General features: G+C 37.2%; 1 protein-coding gene across 1 annotated transcript in view; it reads right to left on the minus strand.

Annotated features, from left to right (window-relative positions):
- Positions 1–305: 305 nt before the first annotated feature.
- Positions 306–18,124, minus strand: part of MIGA1 (mitoguardin 1) — a 35,582-nt gene continuing 17,763 nt past the window's right edge. The window contains exons 8-16 of the mRNA XM_072342906.1: positions 12,200–12,300; positions 7,885–8,003; positions 7,644–7,716; positions 7,215–7,301; positions 6,992–7,090; positions 6,568–6,702; positions 5,259–5,312; positions 3,888–4,004; positions 306–3,541 (exon numbers count right to left, since the gene is read on the minus strand). Of these exons, the coding sequence (XP_072199007.1) occupies positions 3,323–3,541; positions 3,888–4,004; positions 5,259–5,312; positions 6,568–6,702; positions 6,992–7,090; positions 7,215–7,301; positions 7,644–7,716; positions 7,885–8,003; positions 12,200–12,300 (1,004 nt within the window). The 3' untranslated portion in view covers positions 306–3,322. The remainder of the gene's footprint in view (positions 3,542–3,887; positions 4,005–5,258; positions 5,313–6,567; positions 6,703–6,991; positions 7,091–7,214; positions 7,302–7,643; positions 7,717–7,884; positions 8,004–12,199; positions 12,301–18,124) is intronic.

Raw genomic sequence — 18,124 nt, forward strand, 5'->3', positions numbered from 1 at the left:
CCAGAGCTCAAAGCTCCGCTCTTCAGCTTTTGGTGGATCGCTGGCCAACATGTTGAAGAGCGATCACTGCTTTGTACAGTAGAAGCAGAATGAAAAGGGTCTACGAAACCAATTTAAACCGGACAGCTGATCCCATTCCATTCCTTTTTCTCATACACTCAATATTGTCATATGTTTGTTGGATTCTAAGAAGCAAATTTAAATTCCAGTTTAGACAGCTAACTGGTACTAAAGCTGCTCCCATATTAAATGTTTTCACGTTAGATGTCAAGAATTGTGCAAACTCAAGGTTTTGACAGTTACCCAAACGAGCAATGTCATGGCATTGTTTTATTGAGTAACACAACTGCAGTCCATTTTGGCAATAGGAAGTTCACAGATATGCTTACCCGAGTGCTTGATTGAACACATTTAGTTTGACAGAAACCAAGGGCTACAAAAGTGAAGTATAATAACCATTAAGAACGCATTAGAAGTGAGATGATTATTACAACCAAATTGCAAATGATGTCAATACTTGATTCTTCTACGGCCCTCACACATTCAACATTTCTGATCTTAGCTGTAGTTATGACAGAAGAGGACGGCTTTTAAATTTAGCTTGCTCTTATTAGCACAGAAAGTAGCATTCAAAACTAATTAAAAAGAGGTTATGAACTACATTCTTACTTCAGTTATGAATTCAATAAAGCCACATCAGTCCATTGCTGCTTTGGTGCAGCTCTGGCATTTTGAGTTTCCAAAGGTGGAAGACGCAGAATTCAGCTGTGTGGCAGTTATCAACAGATACTCCTTATGTCCCTTTGAGCTCGGCTGTATAAACCTCAGCAAGAAGGCAGCTCTCTCCCACCTCAATTCACAGCTTTGCTTTTGGAGCTAGGAAGGGCAGAATATGCAAATGCTTTCGGGGAGAAGGTCCAAAGTGTCCCAAAGGTATCTGCACGTGCACATTTCTCTGTTTCCCCTTTTCCCCCTCCCTCCCTTCTTCTCCCTCTCCTTTTCTTTCTTTCTTCCTTTCTTTCTTTCCCCCCCCCCCCCCCCATAAAGTTCACATAAATAGAAGCCAAAGTCTGAAAGAAATACCTATTGTTGGTACCTCTCTGCAACCAGATGCTGTAACTCTTATTCTGGATGGGAAACATCAGCCTCATTTCTGACCTGATTCTATGGACTTCTGAGAGCTCTGTGATGTCATGGAAGCGCTCCTGACCTAAAGGGGATACATTTGTTTGAACCAAAAATATCAGGTACTTAACCAGTTTCTACATACTTTGGCATAATGTATTGGGTTTTGGGTTTTGTTTTAAATCCTTTCATTCCTGACAGAAGACCACAGAACCAAATCCTTGGGAAACAGCCTCATCTCAGCACTGTTGAATAACATTTGGGTTGTACTCTCTTCAGAAGTATTTTACAAATACAAGAATTGGTCACTTAGACAGGAATTTACTGCTGTAAAAATGTGCATTTCTGCTTTCCTGTGATGATTGCTAAGGTATCATTTTCTCATTTTATCGGACCAGACAAACCACAGCTTCCCGTGACACAGTAAGTGCCCAGGTGGTATATTTGGTGTGGAATACAACATTTACTCTCTTACTGATTCTGAATCCAGTTTGACACCTTATAGTTCAATAAAATTCCATTCACAGGCTGCAGAAATCTGCCAACACACAGGAATTTTAGAGCACTGCAATGAGAGGAGATAATGCTTAAGATACATGAGAGGGGTGACACAAACTTCACATTCTGGTATTGCAGATACTATCAACTGAGAAAAAAAGAATAGCAGGGTGCCAAGTTCAGCAACACGAATGTTGGAAACAGGGGAACAGCGGCATTTGGAACTTCTATTTTATTACACATAGAATTATACCATTTTATTTATTTATTTTTAATAGAATCAGTTGGCATTTCACACCAGTCATATGACACTTTTTCACAGTCTTTATCAAAGGAACACGACAAAATGTTCAGTAAAACCTATGGGAAGACACAGGTCGTCATCTTCAAGTACCATCAGTTTGGGCTGTGCGCAACAGGAGTTGAAATGTTTCTAATCAAAGTTTGCTTCAGTGTGTTACATTACAACAACATGCTCCTGAATATCTGAATGTTCAGAATTAGTCTGTAATTAGTCTTATGTCTTAACACAGGCTGGATTCTTGTAGGCTGGCTTTCTGTGGCCAAGAATACATCAATGTAGTTTAAAAGCTAACTAGGAAACGCTGTTTCAGTTTATAGGAATTCAAGATTATGGATGATTATTAGCTCTTGCACAGTCAAAATGTTGCTGCATGTTTTCTCATGCCACATTACAGTGTTGCCTCCTACACAAAGCTCAGGTTTCCATATCCTGAGCCACCACACTTTTGCACGTGACCATTTATGGCTCAAATCACCACATTTCCTTCTAAGCAGGTAATTGACCTCCTTACAAGGAAGGCAGGAAGATGTAAATGCTTTTAATTCCAAAACACTGCCCTTGATTCTGTTTCATGATTTAAAAATTATCATGATTTTAAAATGTACTTTGAAATGCTACATAAGAACTAAGAAAATGGTGGTGATGGGTTTAATTAAGTCTTTACAGTTTTTAAAAAAGAAATATACATATATATTGGTGAAACTAGCATAGCTGCTGGGATATAAAAGTGATCTGATACAAACTCCTTCATGATTATTAGATTTCGCACAAAAAAATAAAGCAAAGGATGCATACTGGAAGTCATTACTGCCCAAACGGTGCCTGCATCACTCTTGGTGTACTGTAGTACAGAATGACTGCTTACATCCACACAAACGTAACTTCAGGGCAGTGGCAACATGTTCAGTTTTGTGACTGTGATTACTTTATTGCACGTGTCACATGAATCGGAGACTGTATAACTGCATATACCCCCACTGAAACACCTCCCTGCTCTAGACACATCGTGACTTTGAGACTCTGTAGTGAACATTTTGTACTATAAGCCTTTACATGAGACACATCCATCAGCTCCACTTACAAATTATCTGTGGCAAAAGTACAGTATTTCATAAATAAACTTTACCAAAATATTACAGAAAAAAAGCTTTGGGATACATTGAGTATAAATATGATATCAGCTGAGCTGCAAATTTAATTTAGATATATACAACAGTACGCTCACCAGTTCTTTTTGTAGGTGTGTGTCCTCCCTGAGTCCTTTTCCTTACTTAGCAACATGGTACATTTTCAGATGTTTGCTCATTAACAGCAATGAAAGCTTCGGGGTTAGAAAGAAAGGTGGGAAGGAGCATGTCAAAGTGCACTCCATTTCATATCTCATGGATTTTAAGCTTACTGTACCTTTGCTTCTAAGATCCCACTGGTCATCACATGCCCATGACCACTTACACAAGCACTGGCATGTCTCAATGAATCTGCTCCAAGATAGGCCATTAAAAGTTCAGTGCGTCGCATTAATAATTGCATAAGGTCTTCAGCCAGACTCTCCATAGTTGAGTATCGTACCTTTTCAAAGTCAAAGATGTCTTTGAGGAAGAAAAGCACTTGATCCTAGTGGGGAAAAAAAAACAACAGAAAAGGAAAAACGTGTATTTACTTACAAGAAGAAAAAAGAAGCAGCATGCAATGCTACCTATTCCTTGGGCACATTTCACAAAACCACCCATTTAGGTATTCGTCCAATGTAGAGATAGAAGTGCACTACAAATATACTTTGTAGAACAGTTCTAGGCCTAAAAAGCTTAGTCAGTATAACAGTAAATACTTTTATGATTTTTTACTGTTAGCTTCAATTTCATGAAAATACAAGTGTGTGCCCATAAGCAAGATCCTCATTTCTTCCATAGGATTTCTTTTTTAAACTAAGATAAACGGTAATTAAGAAGAAGGTGCAAACCTTGAAGAAGCAGCATAAGTCATAAAGGGAATTCCTAGGACCCAAAAAACCCCATGCCAAAACAGGGCTGATATGTTCACATATAGCATAGAAATGAGCAAAAAATCCATCAGGTACCTGGGGATGTAAGAATGGGAGACAAAAGTTACACAGTACATTTAATATAAGACCCTACTATATAAAATCACATGTTTAAAAAAGCCTAAGAAACCGACTGCTGCAGAGCTGTGGCATCCTGAACTCCTTTAAATAACAGGTAATTCTACTGAGAAACTCTTGTTTTTGGTGGTGTTGGTTTTGTCTGTTTGTTTGTTTTAAACTTCTCTGGTATTTTGTATTATTAGGCATAAGGCCAAAAAGTTCATGACCAACCTACTCTGATTCTCCCATATGACAGATCAAATAAGTTTATTCAGTTACTCCTGTTTGAGATCCTATGCTGTGTATGGCTGAATCTTGTAAAAAGAAAGAAAACTGCATTTGAAGCTGTCAAGAAATTCAAGCACTTTCTTTCAATTCCATTCTAAAAGTCAACTTCTGTTACTGGAAGTTAGGAATGAAGTGCAGATCTAAATATCCATTCCAGTTATCCCCTTCTTCACAATGTTAAAAGCTTTGCTAATATTAGGCTCTTCCTCTACAGACACTCAAATACAACAGTTTAATTGTTTCCTGATTTTCTTTTCCATCCTTTTTGTCCAGGCACACAGTTTTGAATCACTGAAGTTGTGCTTCCTCAGCTGTGATATGCAAAATCACTTCCAATGGCAATGGATGTTCAGCAGTAAAACTCAATTCCAATTACGAAGTGGATATTAGAGATGGGGGCATTTGCCTTCAGGTCTCATAAAAGCCCCTAAAAGCAAAGTGGAGCTGCTGGCACAGAGGAGTACTGCTTCACAATCTGCAGAGTTTCCTCCATGAAAACCAGGATGCTGAATGGCGCTGAGGGAGGCAGCAGCACAGATCCTGCAGTCCTTGAAGGCAGTGCTGCTCCAGGTAGGTAAAGAAATGGGACTGAGTTATAGTTAGCTGTAGAGATGGTGCAGAGACATTGGATTGAGAATGTCCCTAATTAGCGACCTCGGTCTGCAAAAATCTGAAGTACATGTGTGGACCCAGAAATCAGAGATTGGACTGTCAGCAATGTTTCTGGCCTAAACTGCTTTGAGAATTTTTCAGGTAAGACTTTTTGCTAAATAATTCATAGTAGAGCCTCACAAGCTAAACTTGTTCAGGTGACAGACTTGTTTAAACTAATATGTCTACAGGAGTAAGGCTTGATCTATAATTAATTTTTTCAAAGCTACAAGGCAGAACTTCACATTCTTTGGAGTAACTTTGGTACATACAATTTGCAAAGCAACTTACCTTCATTTGCTGTCTTTTCTGCTTCAGTACAGACCAACAGCTTGAAGCCACAGCCTAAAAGGGAAAAAAAAAGACAAAAAAAAAAAAAGAAAAAATCTGAAATGTCCCAAACCATTTAATAACTACAAACATTTTCATCTCAAAAGCACTGATGTGCAGAATGTTGCATTTCTGTATGTTCTTCTTGTTGCAATCTTGGGATAACACTAAATTTTCAACTATAAAGTATCAGCTGATACAAACAGCTACTTTCATCAAGTGTTCATATTTGCTATTTTGAAGTTGTTCTTTGTTACACTTTCCGTACATTAATTCAAATGTGATTTGGCAATTCTGACTGTTGGGTTGTGTTGTTTTTATTTACAGATGAACAGTTAGCAACATCTATTCAGTTTAGCTCAGCATCAGTCCATCATATACCAGAGAGTGTGCTCAGACATCAGTAGCTATTTTAAATACTAAATAGCATGTGAACACATTGTAATGTCCTTTTTTACTTTTAGCAAAAACATTCCTGCAATAGCTTCAGACTCAGCGAAGTAGTTTTGTCCAAATATGGGTCTGTATAATACAATACACCCAGATCAGAACTCCTCTTTTTCCCCCTCGTAGCTTCTAACAGAATTCTATCCTCATCTGATTCTCCATTCGTACTTGATGATATATTTACTATTCTTGAAGTGCCGTAATTGCATACTTACAATATGTGTTTCTGTGTGATGGCATTGTATTTCTTTACCTGTACCAGGAACTGTTTATGTCTTATTGCTAACACTGGTTTATGTACCAAAATCTGGACCTAATATCTAAGATGGGGCTGACAGAAAATTCCCTTGTAAAATTTTACTTCCTCAGAGCCAATGTATTTCTGCAGGCCAGGCTAAAGTATTTTCTCCAGCATATTCAATCATCCTAGATACTTTTGGCAGAGTGGTAGCTTTTAAATTATGATTACAAAAAAACAACAAAAAAGAGATAATACAACATTTTTTTCTGCTGAAGCTACTTCAGGTGTATATTCAATATATATTATTGTAGTGGAAGCTGAGTTAGTCTTTACGCTGAAGAAGCACGTAGGTTCTTTATTTCAAAATTAAATGCTTTTATCAAGATGATATCCATAGTCCTTATTATGGAGTTGATGGATTTATTCTCATTCTTGAGAATCCGCACTAATAATATAAAACACAGATCACCAGAAGAATAATTTCATGTCAGAATGCTCTCACAAGTGTTATATTCACCACAGCATCTACTTATTGTAATGTACTGCAACAACACCATGATTATGAAAATAACAAATACTTACCGTTTCTTTAAAGGAGGAATTTAGCCAGCGGTTGTTTACTACATTCTGTATAGATATTGGTGGATTTTCTAAATCTTCAAATGAATCCATCAGTATGAAGTCCAGAACAACATCATAAAAATTCAAGTTTTTTACCTGTATTAAATCAGAACATGGTCTAAGTAACTTAGTTTCTCTTTCAGCAGTGGAATTCAACATGCATCGTATTCTAATTGTTTTAACATACAGATGTAAAGAGTAGCAGAAAAAAAAGATGTAAATGTTTTCTGGTACTGAAGTACACTGGTGGATGCCATTTCTCTAAATCAGGAATATCAGGCACGGCAAAGCTGACTTTCCCACAATTCTGAACTATACAGAATTATTTTTGGCTGTTACAGTTGGCACAATTAAGGGTAAAAACACTTCAAAAAGTCACACTCACCCCTCTAGCAGCAAGTTCCATTTCAGTATTATCCCAGTGATCCGTTTGTTCCAAGAAATAAATCATTTCATCAAAGACATCTTCAAATTTCTTTGGATTCTGCAAAGTAAAAGCAATGAATGTCAAGCAAACCTAACACAAGAGATGGTTTATTTACATTATAAAATGAATTATGGTAGAAGTTACTTTAGCAGTGAAACATTAGTTGAAAAAAGGCTTTTACCTTTCGTGCTCTCACAATTAGGGCAGATAAAATTTTTCTTCCACTTTCAGCAAGAAATATTCTGTTTGCTGTTTCTGAAAGAATTATCTGGAAAAGGTTTTAGAAAATACAGGCATATTCATTCACAGAATATGGCAAGTGATCCTTAATTAGTTCAATCAAATGTAATGAAGTTTTCTTCATTATAACCACTAGTAGAGTAGGCAAGTTCCCAAGAAATCTTTGGTATAAATATTCCAAATTTTGTTAATCACAAGAGTGGGATGCCCCATTTTAGAATTACAGAAATGTAGAAATCATAGGAATAATTAAGAATATGCTTAATAACAGGATATATTATTAAAGCACGTGCATAAGTACTGCACTGATGGTGGCACTTCAAAGTCACACGTCTTAGGCTTAAGAAAGATCACTTTGCTTTCTGCTTACCTGGAAAGCTTGTCGAATACAATGAAGCTTAGCAAGGAAGTCACTGTCTCCGAGACATTCAAACATTTCAGTCCTATGAAAAATAAAAAGAAAATTCAAAGACATCAAATAAAGAAGCACAAGAAAATTCAACTAAAAAACACCCAGTATAAGAATCTTGTATTCTGCACAGAACATTTAACTTTTCTTTCCTTGCAAATTAATAATTAATTATTAATTAGACAAAACAATACATTAATACCTTAACACTCGTGAATAAATTTTGCCTTCTTCTGCTAAGTGCATTGCTTCTTCATACAGTGGACAATGGCAAAGGGAATCTAGAGCATAGGTATTACGAGCTTCTCTGTGCTCTGTAAGCTGGGGGAAAAAAAAGTAACATTCGTTAAAGAACTTGCTGAAGTTTATCTGATCCTTTAAGAAATATACTCAAAACTACTTCTCATAGTGACTGAAGTGTGTACATGTAGTTACTCACATCTCAGAAATACTTAAAAACAAACAAAACCCCCAACTTTTTGTTAAACTTCAACTAAAATTACTAAATTACTAAAATTACTATGCTAAAAAGTTACTCATATCACTGAGTACCTATCAGCAAGTACAAGCACGAGACTTGATAAGGACATTAATTGCTAAATATGCTTCCAGCATGCCTTCTCCACAGACTCTGAGTGACTCAATTACAGCAACATCAGTTTGGCCAGGTAGGCTTGCAGGCTAAAGAGAAGAATATAAACCTGCTCCAATACCTGACTTCATTTATGTAAACGTATGCAAACATTTAGCCACCCAAACAAGTTACAGAGATTTCAGTACAGATTTGGTCTGATAAATGTAACACGTTGTCAAATGGTACATATTTGGTGAGACTTGACTGAGATTTTGAATGACTGATACCTTGTCTTGTAGTGCTTTCCTTTTAGCGATTCAAGACTCAAGAAAGAAACTGCTGGCAGTCCAAGAATTAGCAGGTGTTGGCAACCAGTGCCCAAGACATTTACAATGAACTGCAGTGGATACTTAACATTTTATTGAATTATTACATTTATCTTCAAAGCTCTAGAGCCTGCAATGATAGCTTGTGTCTCTATGCTGCTCAACAGCTTCTGGAGCTTACAGTGCATGTTGTTTGCGTTCAGACACCAACCTGTTTTCTACAGACAGTTTGGCTTTACCTGCTAGCAATGAGTCAATGAAACAAATGTAAAATATCAGACCTCTGAAATTTGCAATAGCTTTTCAACTCGGTATTTCTTAACTGCTCTTGTCTAACAAACAGCCTCAGTGCTTTTGTTTGCCAACCACAAGTTGGTTCTTAATAAATAGAAAAAATTCTCAGCTGTGCAGAAAGATCTTTTTGACTACCAAAATAACCACCTACATGGAAGTACCAAAAATACGCAGTGCTAGCCCTTTTAGGAATTCTTGCTTGCTCCCCATAATAAAAAGGTCAATTTACTGGTGCAGTCAACTTTCCTTTCATTCTGGAAAATGACGCTTATCCTGTATTAAAAAGATCAATGAATTATTTCTCTGGGTATCTGCATCTTTAAAAAGATTTTTCTTTTACATATGAATCCTTCCCTCCCTTTCTCCATGTGTTCTATGAAGTTGTTAGAATATGTAGCTCCTCACAGTTTTGCATGGAGAGCGTGCTACACTGCAAGACATGTTCTGAGATAAAGCAATAATCCATATGAAATTGGATGGACTAAATGAACATGTGAGGAGTGACCAGGATGGGAATGATGAGTCCTGAGGAGACCAGATCAGCGATAATAGCCACAATTCTGAAGTCAGCCAGAAAACAGGAAGGCACATCTTGAATTTTTGTAATGAAGAAGGAAAGACAACTCATTAATAAATGCTACAGGAATATATATTGCTATTACTTGCTAACACCATTCCCTCTGGTATTCTATGTTTTATGAAATGAATAAAACTTCTGTTGGGAAACCAGGAAAAAGGCAATGCTGCGTTTCAGTGACAGTGTTGCTTCCTGCACTGCTTTGTTTTTAACCGATTTGAAGTAAAGAAGACAACCTTTGTAAAATAACTATGTGGGGAGCAGACAGGAAAGCACAGCTAAGGATTTTCTCACAAGTCTAAAATATTTTCTAAGCTCTGGGCTGAGCTGACATTTCCACAAACAAAGAAAAGCTTATTTCCTAACAGAACTACAAATTCAGTTGTAATCAACATATGAAAGTAAGACATCATAAACACAAGAGTGCCAACAATGGAGAGGCTGCAATAAAATTCACTGTCAGGGAGACAGGAAAAGAAGAAAAATGGAAAAGAAGCCAGGAAAGAGGAGGTGGAGACCTTTTTCTGGCACACTGACTGCTGTATACTTGCCAAAGGAGGCAGCTATTTTGATCACGCAGTAGGTGAGAGCACAAGAATATGAAAAGGATCCTAACTCTCATAAATGCAAGTGGATAGCAGACGGTCCCAAATAAGGATGAAAACACCATTATTTATCACAGTAAGTAAAGAGTATCAATAACTTAAGACAAATAATTATATTTACTGTCCCTCCTGCAGTGTTTTGGAGAGGCCTATGTGTGTTTAGGAACAGAAGTCTGGCTGGGTTTGGAGATGGCTTCTTTATGAGGATTTGAGCACCTGTAAACTGCAGGTGTCCAGATTGGCACAGTTCTCTATGAGAAGTCATCATGTACATGATCCTCAGAATCAGTCATAGCCGAGATGAAATTTTAGCATACCCTACTGAACTGCAGTGTTCATCAAATGGGGATGTGATTTAATCCTTGACAACTGTTCCAGTTTTCTACATTTATTTTACTCAAAACTGTCCTCCTGTGTTTTGTCCTAATGTGATGTAGCACAATACCTTGTTACCTCCTACGCAGTATACATATCAGTTTGCAGCATAATATCTACCTGTGGATTGTTTTAGGATTCTCCATGTCTTTGCTTGTATTCTTCCTGAGGGCAGTGAACTACATTTGATTTGTGTCAGCACAGGAACATGGAAATAGCTTTCAGTCTTTAAAACTAGAGCCTCGGAAGACACTATGCAGTACTACTTCAGACAGGATGCAATGCAGAAAGAAAATGAGTAACGGTCAATACAGCCTGTGGCACGATGTGAGCAGAAAAAATTCTACTACTATATAATTTCCCAGAAAGTGAAATTACTGATGAATCCAGTAGGGCAAAAACGTACATGCACTTATTACAGTCTATGAAACATTTGTAAGGCAGTTTGGGATGGCTGCTAAAACTGCAACTGCAATCATGGAGCATAGGATGAAAGGACAAATGTCCATTTGCTGAAAAAACATTGAAAGCTGAAAGAAACTCAGCCCCTTAAACTGAAACATTCCTCTTCTTTCCATCTGCAGGAACAATACGTGGAGATTGGATAAGGAAGATGAATCTATATGAAACCATCATGTCTATAATATCCATTATCTGGTATGTCAGTTCTAATCCAGTTACTTCTAAGTGATTGCTGTTCTCTATCTCCAGCTGAAACACACTGAGAAGTAGTGGTTACCCCTTAGAATTGCAGCAGTTATTTTCAGTGCTAATTTTAAACATTTTTTCTTGCCCAGAATGAAAATCTTTTAAAATCCTTCAGTAAAATTTGACAAAGGAAACAGAGAGCATGTTCTATCAGTAAAGGCTAGAACAGCTGAAAAGGAAGGAACATGGTCATAACTTTCTTCTGATAACAAAGAGTTGACGGAAGCTTATTTGTAGTGCATATATGACAGTAATATCTAGCACAGAATATGCCTGGAGACCAATTGCTTTCCCTGTAATTTGGAGAAGAGCGCTATTCAAAATCACTTCAGCTCATGAGAGACTATAAACTGAGATGTTCCTCATTCAACGCTGTATGCTGAATGATTTCATATACTCCAAGGGTCTGTAGCACATAAGAGCTAACAGGCAATATTCCCTTATCCAAAGATTCTCTCTTTATGTATACTTTGCAGTCTTATCCAAGAAGATGAGGGGAAGTCAGATGAAGAATACAGCATACTAAAATAATACCTATCAATTACCAATAATCTCTTATAAAAAGGAAAAAAAAAAAAAAAAAAAAGACTCCAATGAAAGCAAAAACTGCTTCATACATGTTTATATTATCTAAGAAAATAGAAAAACGGATCTCCTGTAGCCTCCAATTGGTTATGCCTCTCCAATCGCAAAAATCTGAGATACTTTTAAAAGCAACTACTTTTAAGATGGACTTATGAAAACATACTGCCAAGTATCCATGTTTCTTACACCAGCCTCCTCCCCACCTCAAAGAAAAAAAAAAACAAACACAAAAAAAAACAACCAACAACAAAAAGCCACCAAAAAATAGATAATAAGCAGACTGATTCCCATTTCATTACCACAGCTACTAAGGAAGCTGATTACAAGTAAGCAAAATAATGCTTGTTTGGCTTTTTTTTCCTTTCTCCATAGGAGAAACATGCAGTCCTTACAGTAGTTTTAATTATTATTATCATTTTCACTGTTGAAATAGATCCATTAATCTTTCAAGAATCTGTTTTCAAGAGTCTTACCTCAGCTGTGGAAACAAAAGAGTCCGTCGATGCAATGCTTAATGTATCTCGAAGGCAAAAATCGTCCGTGTTATCCTTTACTGTAATGTCTGTATTTTTATCTTTAAAACAAATTAAAAAAGAAGAGAAGATAAACAGAATTTTCTGATAGCTTAATAGCTTTAAATCTTAAGTCTATTTCATGTACATTTTCATGTAGTACTTCTTTTGGAAGGTACAACAGCGTATTACTGTGAGAATATACACTTCTATGACTTGTTAATATACATGTATGAGCGCATTTCTTTCTGTCTTTAAAGTGGACTTAGAAACATCATCTGCATGAACAGGCAGAGAAAAAAGTTTTCCAGGGGTTCTGCTTTTTTCTTTGATAAACCTCTAAAGATCTTTCTACCTAAACATTCTACTTTGCTATATTGATCTCAATCCTTCGTTGAAGTTTTAACTTGGCTGCATCATGTAACAAAGGCTCGGTGTTTTAGTGTCAGGAAGTACTATTTAAAAAAACAAAAACAAAAAAAACCCATATTAATAAAAAAACAGGTTTCAGCTTCACTTGAGTTTTGTTTCATTCCAGTTCCCATGCCATTTTCTACTTGATGGTTTCCCAGCAGAGCCAGAGAAGTTTTTAATCTCCACTGTATCCCCTTTTTCCTCTTTTCCACTGCGACAACATATCCAGCAGTACTTCCTATTGCACTAGAGCTCTTGCCTTGAAAATAACTGATGTTCTATGCTTAAAATCAGCTGCAATACAGTTTCTCTCAGTTTTCCTTTATTTTATTCCCAGATGTCAACTGCAGCACATATTGCTAGCATACATGGCTTTGTTTTCTATACAGAAACACTTTCACTGAAGGATTAAATTCATGAGCCAGTAAGTCAGACTTTGGCTTGATGTGCCCCATGCTGCATTCTCAGTAGAGCACAAGCATTTATTTTCGGTTACTTTACCTTCAGACATTACACATGTGTTGCTAAAAGTCTGTTTTATTTCCAGCAGTCAACAGCAACCAGCTACCCAATATCATCCAGATCTGTTGCTATGGCAATACTTTATAAAAAATGCTATTACATCGCAAGTGGCCTCATGCCAACTTACTGGAATGGTTTACTCATCAACTGAAGTGTTACAATCCACATATCTTAACTATTATTTCAGTAGTTGTTACGTGTTTTTTTTTTGCTATGGACTCGGAATGACAGGTCAAAAAGGGTACATTACAATAAGTCTCTGTCTTTGAGACTATTCACCAAGGGGAAAAATTGGTAAAAGTTTGGGCAAAGACTTCACTGGATGCTGCTGCACTACACTGAGTTAGGCAGACTCCAACTTCTAACCACAACTTCACTGACATCCATTTGAATATCTTTGATTCTCAAACCCTTCTTAACCGTTTAGTCTCTCTTCTAATCTCTTACAGAGGAAAAGTACGGCAGCATCTGAATTGTTTGAGAGTCAGTTGTATGCTGGAATCCGAAGAGCTGGAACAGAAAACCAAACTGTGGTCTGTAAAGCATTTGCCTGCTGTCTGGTAAGAGCAGACAGGTAAAATGATGTTTCCTCCTCATTTCTACCCATAACTTGCATTAGTATCCCTCTGATAACATTAAAAGCTTTTCTAATACCTCTTTTTCACATTAGCAGTTGCTGAAATTGCAATAATACTTTTAAACACAGGGCTACACAGCGGTGTACAGCCCGGCCATGGAGTTTTCTACTGGGCCTTTCATTTTGGCTAAGATGTTCTCCATAATAAATCTGCAATTAAAACTAGAGTTTATACATCTCATAACTAGAAAAGCTCTCTAACACCTGGTTCAAGTGCAACCCAAAGAAATACTGTTTTCCTGACATTTCCAGCCAATAAGCAATATGCAACACTTACTTCATGAGAAATAAACAGCTCTATTCATAAGTAGCAACATAAATTACGAACTCTTACAAGAGTAATGCATGTGCAATACTGTTAATGATGTTACTGATGGCTTTAATCAAGATGTTAAGATAAGGACCCAGGCTCCTATGTACACAAAGAGCAGCTGTCAAACAGTCTCATGTGTCAACCTAGTCTCAATCCCATGAAGTCTTTTCCACCCTCATAGGGAAGACCCAAGTCCCAGCTACAGTTAAATTGGTGGTTTCATACCAACTTTACAAAGTACAATGGCCAGAAATGTAATGCACATCATGTTAGAAGAATGGAAGAAAACAACCTGCTATGTCAGTGAGGGATTAGATTCCTGATCAAATGTGGTTTTGGTCAGTCTAAGAGGATGACCAAACACATATCTACCTCCAAGCTGATTCATTACCCTAACCATAAGGATGCAGTAATGGGGAAACAGGATGAGTAAAAGGAAAAAAAGAAGAATTTTTACTCTAGTGAGCATTTTTAATTAACTTATTAACTAAGGCTGATAATTTTATAACTGACTGTGGTAACATTAGGCTGTTTTTTTGTTTTTTTGTTTTTTTCATTTAAAATCAGAATATAAATAATTTACATTTGCTGAAGGAGTCATAATTCCAGTTTTCCTAATATGGGTCTAAAACTTTCACCTAGCCAAAATCTTTGCAAGTGTTTGCTGAATATGGATAATTTTCCCTCCTACACACATACGAAAAATCCTTCTGTTGCCAAAAGGCAAAATATTTGCAGGCTCTGAAAAAACAGTTATTCTTAAAAGGTTGCAAATAATACTAATACTTTGACAGGTGGTATGCTCGTATAAATACACATTTAACCAAAACAAACAAACAGTCCTGGTCAGCTACTGATGGCTATCACAGCCCCAATACTGTAAAATACCCTTAGCCTTGCAGGTGCTCAGTGGACCCACACTGCACAGAAAACACACTGTTATGAAAATGGTGGTGTGAAAACTCAGTTGTAGCTGGAGTACATACCATACAAGTACCAGGAGAGCATTCTTAGACACAAGAACATGAAAAAAGAGACAGCAGCACAATGAGAATCCTGGAATGAACAGCTGCAGGAGGAACCCACCCACCCGTGGCTGCATCTGCTGGTACAGTCATCCCATGTTCTTACGGAGACTCGTATCTTAAAGAAAGGAATACTAGCGACTGTGTGAGCTTCAAATACACTTTACTTAATTGAGAAGGCAGGGAGTTATTTAGGGTTCATTTATATTTGTAAAGAGGATGAAGTGGAATTTCAGATGCGATACTGACAACAGTAATTGCCATAAAGACTCTAAGATGTAGAGCTTTAAAATACCAAACTGACTCTAAAGTTAGATTAAGGGGATTCCAGAATTCTAAGAATACAGAATACGTCTAAAACTTATGAAATTAACCCCAGCTTTATAAGATTATGCAAGCAAAGATAATGATAACAATAAATAATAATGTTAAAATAAATATATATATATATATATATATATATATATACAAACTCAAACCCAAAAAGCCACCACCACAAAACAAATGAACAAGAATAAAAAACACACACACAAAAACCAACCACTTCATACCTATAGGGTGCTACTCTGAGGTATTTCTTTGTTTGGTCTCTGGTAGGTTCCCAAGCTATGACAGACCAAAAACTTAAATATCTCAACTCTCCAAACAGCATTTGGCCTTAAAGATGGAAATGCACAGAAATCAGCTTTTTAGCATTAGTTTGTGAAGAATTCACCTACAAATAATGTTTTAAATTCTGGAAAGTGTATACATGTTATCTTCTCTATTATCCCAAGTGAAAAGTGGTACAAGTTTGCAAGTGAGCTTTACACTTGCATGCAGCAGCTAAAAAAGGAAAGCACTTATCTGCTGACAAAGAATTCACTGAGAGTTAAGGAATCTAGTTCTGAATGCCACCAGTAAAGCCATGGCTTCCTATTGTCCCCAGCCGCTTGCTTCAGCAGAACATGATGGGTGGGAAAGCAGGATGAGGATGGAAAACCCCTTCTACAAAATACCTACAGCAAGCTCCAGGGATAGACTCTGGAAAGGAGAAAGCTTCACAGAGAAATTCACCTATGAAAAGTCGGGGTACACCAAAAATAACACGTTCCCCCTGCTCTGCCAGGCTACCCTGAACAGCTACTGTGTTTTGCACTACTCAGATCCCCTGGGTGTGTGGCTTCACGCCTGAACAAAGGAATTGCAATAGTCAAGTTGAGAGAGCACAGCAGCATGAATTACACGCAATCCAATTTCAAAAGAATGTGTTGCTGTCTTCTAGCTGGGTCACATGCAGCAGCGTTTTGTCAACACTGTTGCTGAAGCATCCAGAAGCAGCTTTATTTACATTTATAAATAGTCATAACGCTGACAGTGTTGACTGAGTATTCTTTAAAAAGTCATCAGTCCTATCAAGTAGTTACTAATGTATTACATGAAGTCTTCCAGGATGCACCTAGAAAGCAGTGGATTTTCAACTCATTTTAAAAACACGACACAAAGTAATCTCTACCTTCAGATGGCACCTTCTGATGACTGTCATACAGCAGTAGTTAAAGTTTGGCCAAGGACAGAGGAGGGTGACCACAGACCACGTTTGCCTTAACACCTATCATTAGGTTACTCATTTGCTTTCACCAGTAACACAGATATCTGCATTCAAGAAGGTGCTTATAGCTGGGGGGATCTCACATTACTGTATAGAAACAAAGCAGTTACTGCCTAAAACACATGCCTAGGTGCAGTCACTGTCCCTGGAGGTGTTCAAGAGATGTGGAGATATGGCAGTGAGAGACACAGTGAATGGGCATGGTGGGGCAGGGTTGGTGGCTGGAACAGGTGTTCTTAGTGCTCTCTTCTGACCTTAATGATTCTGTAACTCTATATATTAGATCAGGGTTTTCTGAAAACATCTAACCTACTCCTGTACCCTACCAGTATGCCAGCATGCATCAGCAAAACATTTCTTGCCATTCTTTTGTCAGGATTGCTCTGACGCAGACCCAAGCACACTAAGCAAGAGCTGATCAGAGATTCATTTAAAAGAAGAAAGTAAAAAATGTCACACTCTAGTGGTGATGGCTGCCCAGTTTGACTGCTGGTTTGTGCCTCCACCTCCAGCAGGCCCAATGGTGAACATACAGCTTCTGCCTGCCAGTGCCTGACAAGTTCAGCCACCAGAGCAGTGGTTCAATGGAAGGGAACAGCTTGGACATGGGACAGCACTGAGCACTGAGCATTCACAATTTCACTTTCCTTTTCATACCCATAAATCTACATAGACTTCTAAAGGCAATCTTTGGTCAAGCTAACTAATTGTCTGATTATACCCTTCCTAACAAATGCCTCAGTAGTTTTCAAGCAGACAACTGTCTGGAAAAAGATGAAACTTGCCTAAAATAACCTTGTAATCTTTAAGAGATTTTCCACATACTTCAGAAAGAAATAAAAGCAATTTCCCGAATGTCTGAAATAATTTGGTTATTTTCAGACCTTTGTGATATTGACTTTGTCCATGAAGTTCTATTATCTACTGACCATCACATGCTTACTGATGTATAAAACAGAGCAAGTTGGCTGCTGCTTGTACATTCTAAAAGAGTAAAATCAAGCACCTTGAATGTTCTCATCTAGCAAAGGAAAAAACAGCACAAAATGCCTGTCTGAAAGTAATCATTTCAGTCTAAGTAAACATCAAGTGTACCTAAAACAAGAATGTTAGTGTGGTTTATTTCCTGTCTATCAGACACAGCTACATTAACACGAGTCTGATATTCTGAATTGCTGATAAATGAAATTATTCTTTCAAAATTTAGATTTGTTAAACAAGCTTTCCACAAATTTAGTAACTGAGTTGGAATATTTTTTTATAGTGATTTAGTGATTTAGTGATATAGTGATTTTTTATAGTGATTTACTTTTTAAAGGTCAGAAATTAATCAAATTTCTTGTTGTAAAGAATGTGACCTCTGAAAATGTTCTGAATCATCGTG

Source organism: Excalfactoria chinensis, chromosome 8, assembly GCF_039878825.1.
Source record: "Excalfactoria chinensis isolate bCotChi1 chromosome 8, bCotChi1.hap2, whole genome shotgun sequence".
Classification (NCBI taxonomy): domain Eukaryota; kingdom Metazoa; phylum Chordata; class Aves; order Galliformes; family Phasianidae; genus Excalfactoria; species Excalfactoria chinensis.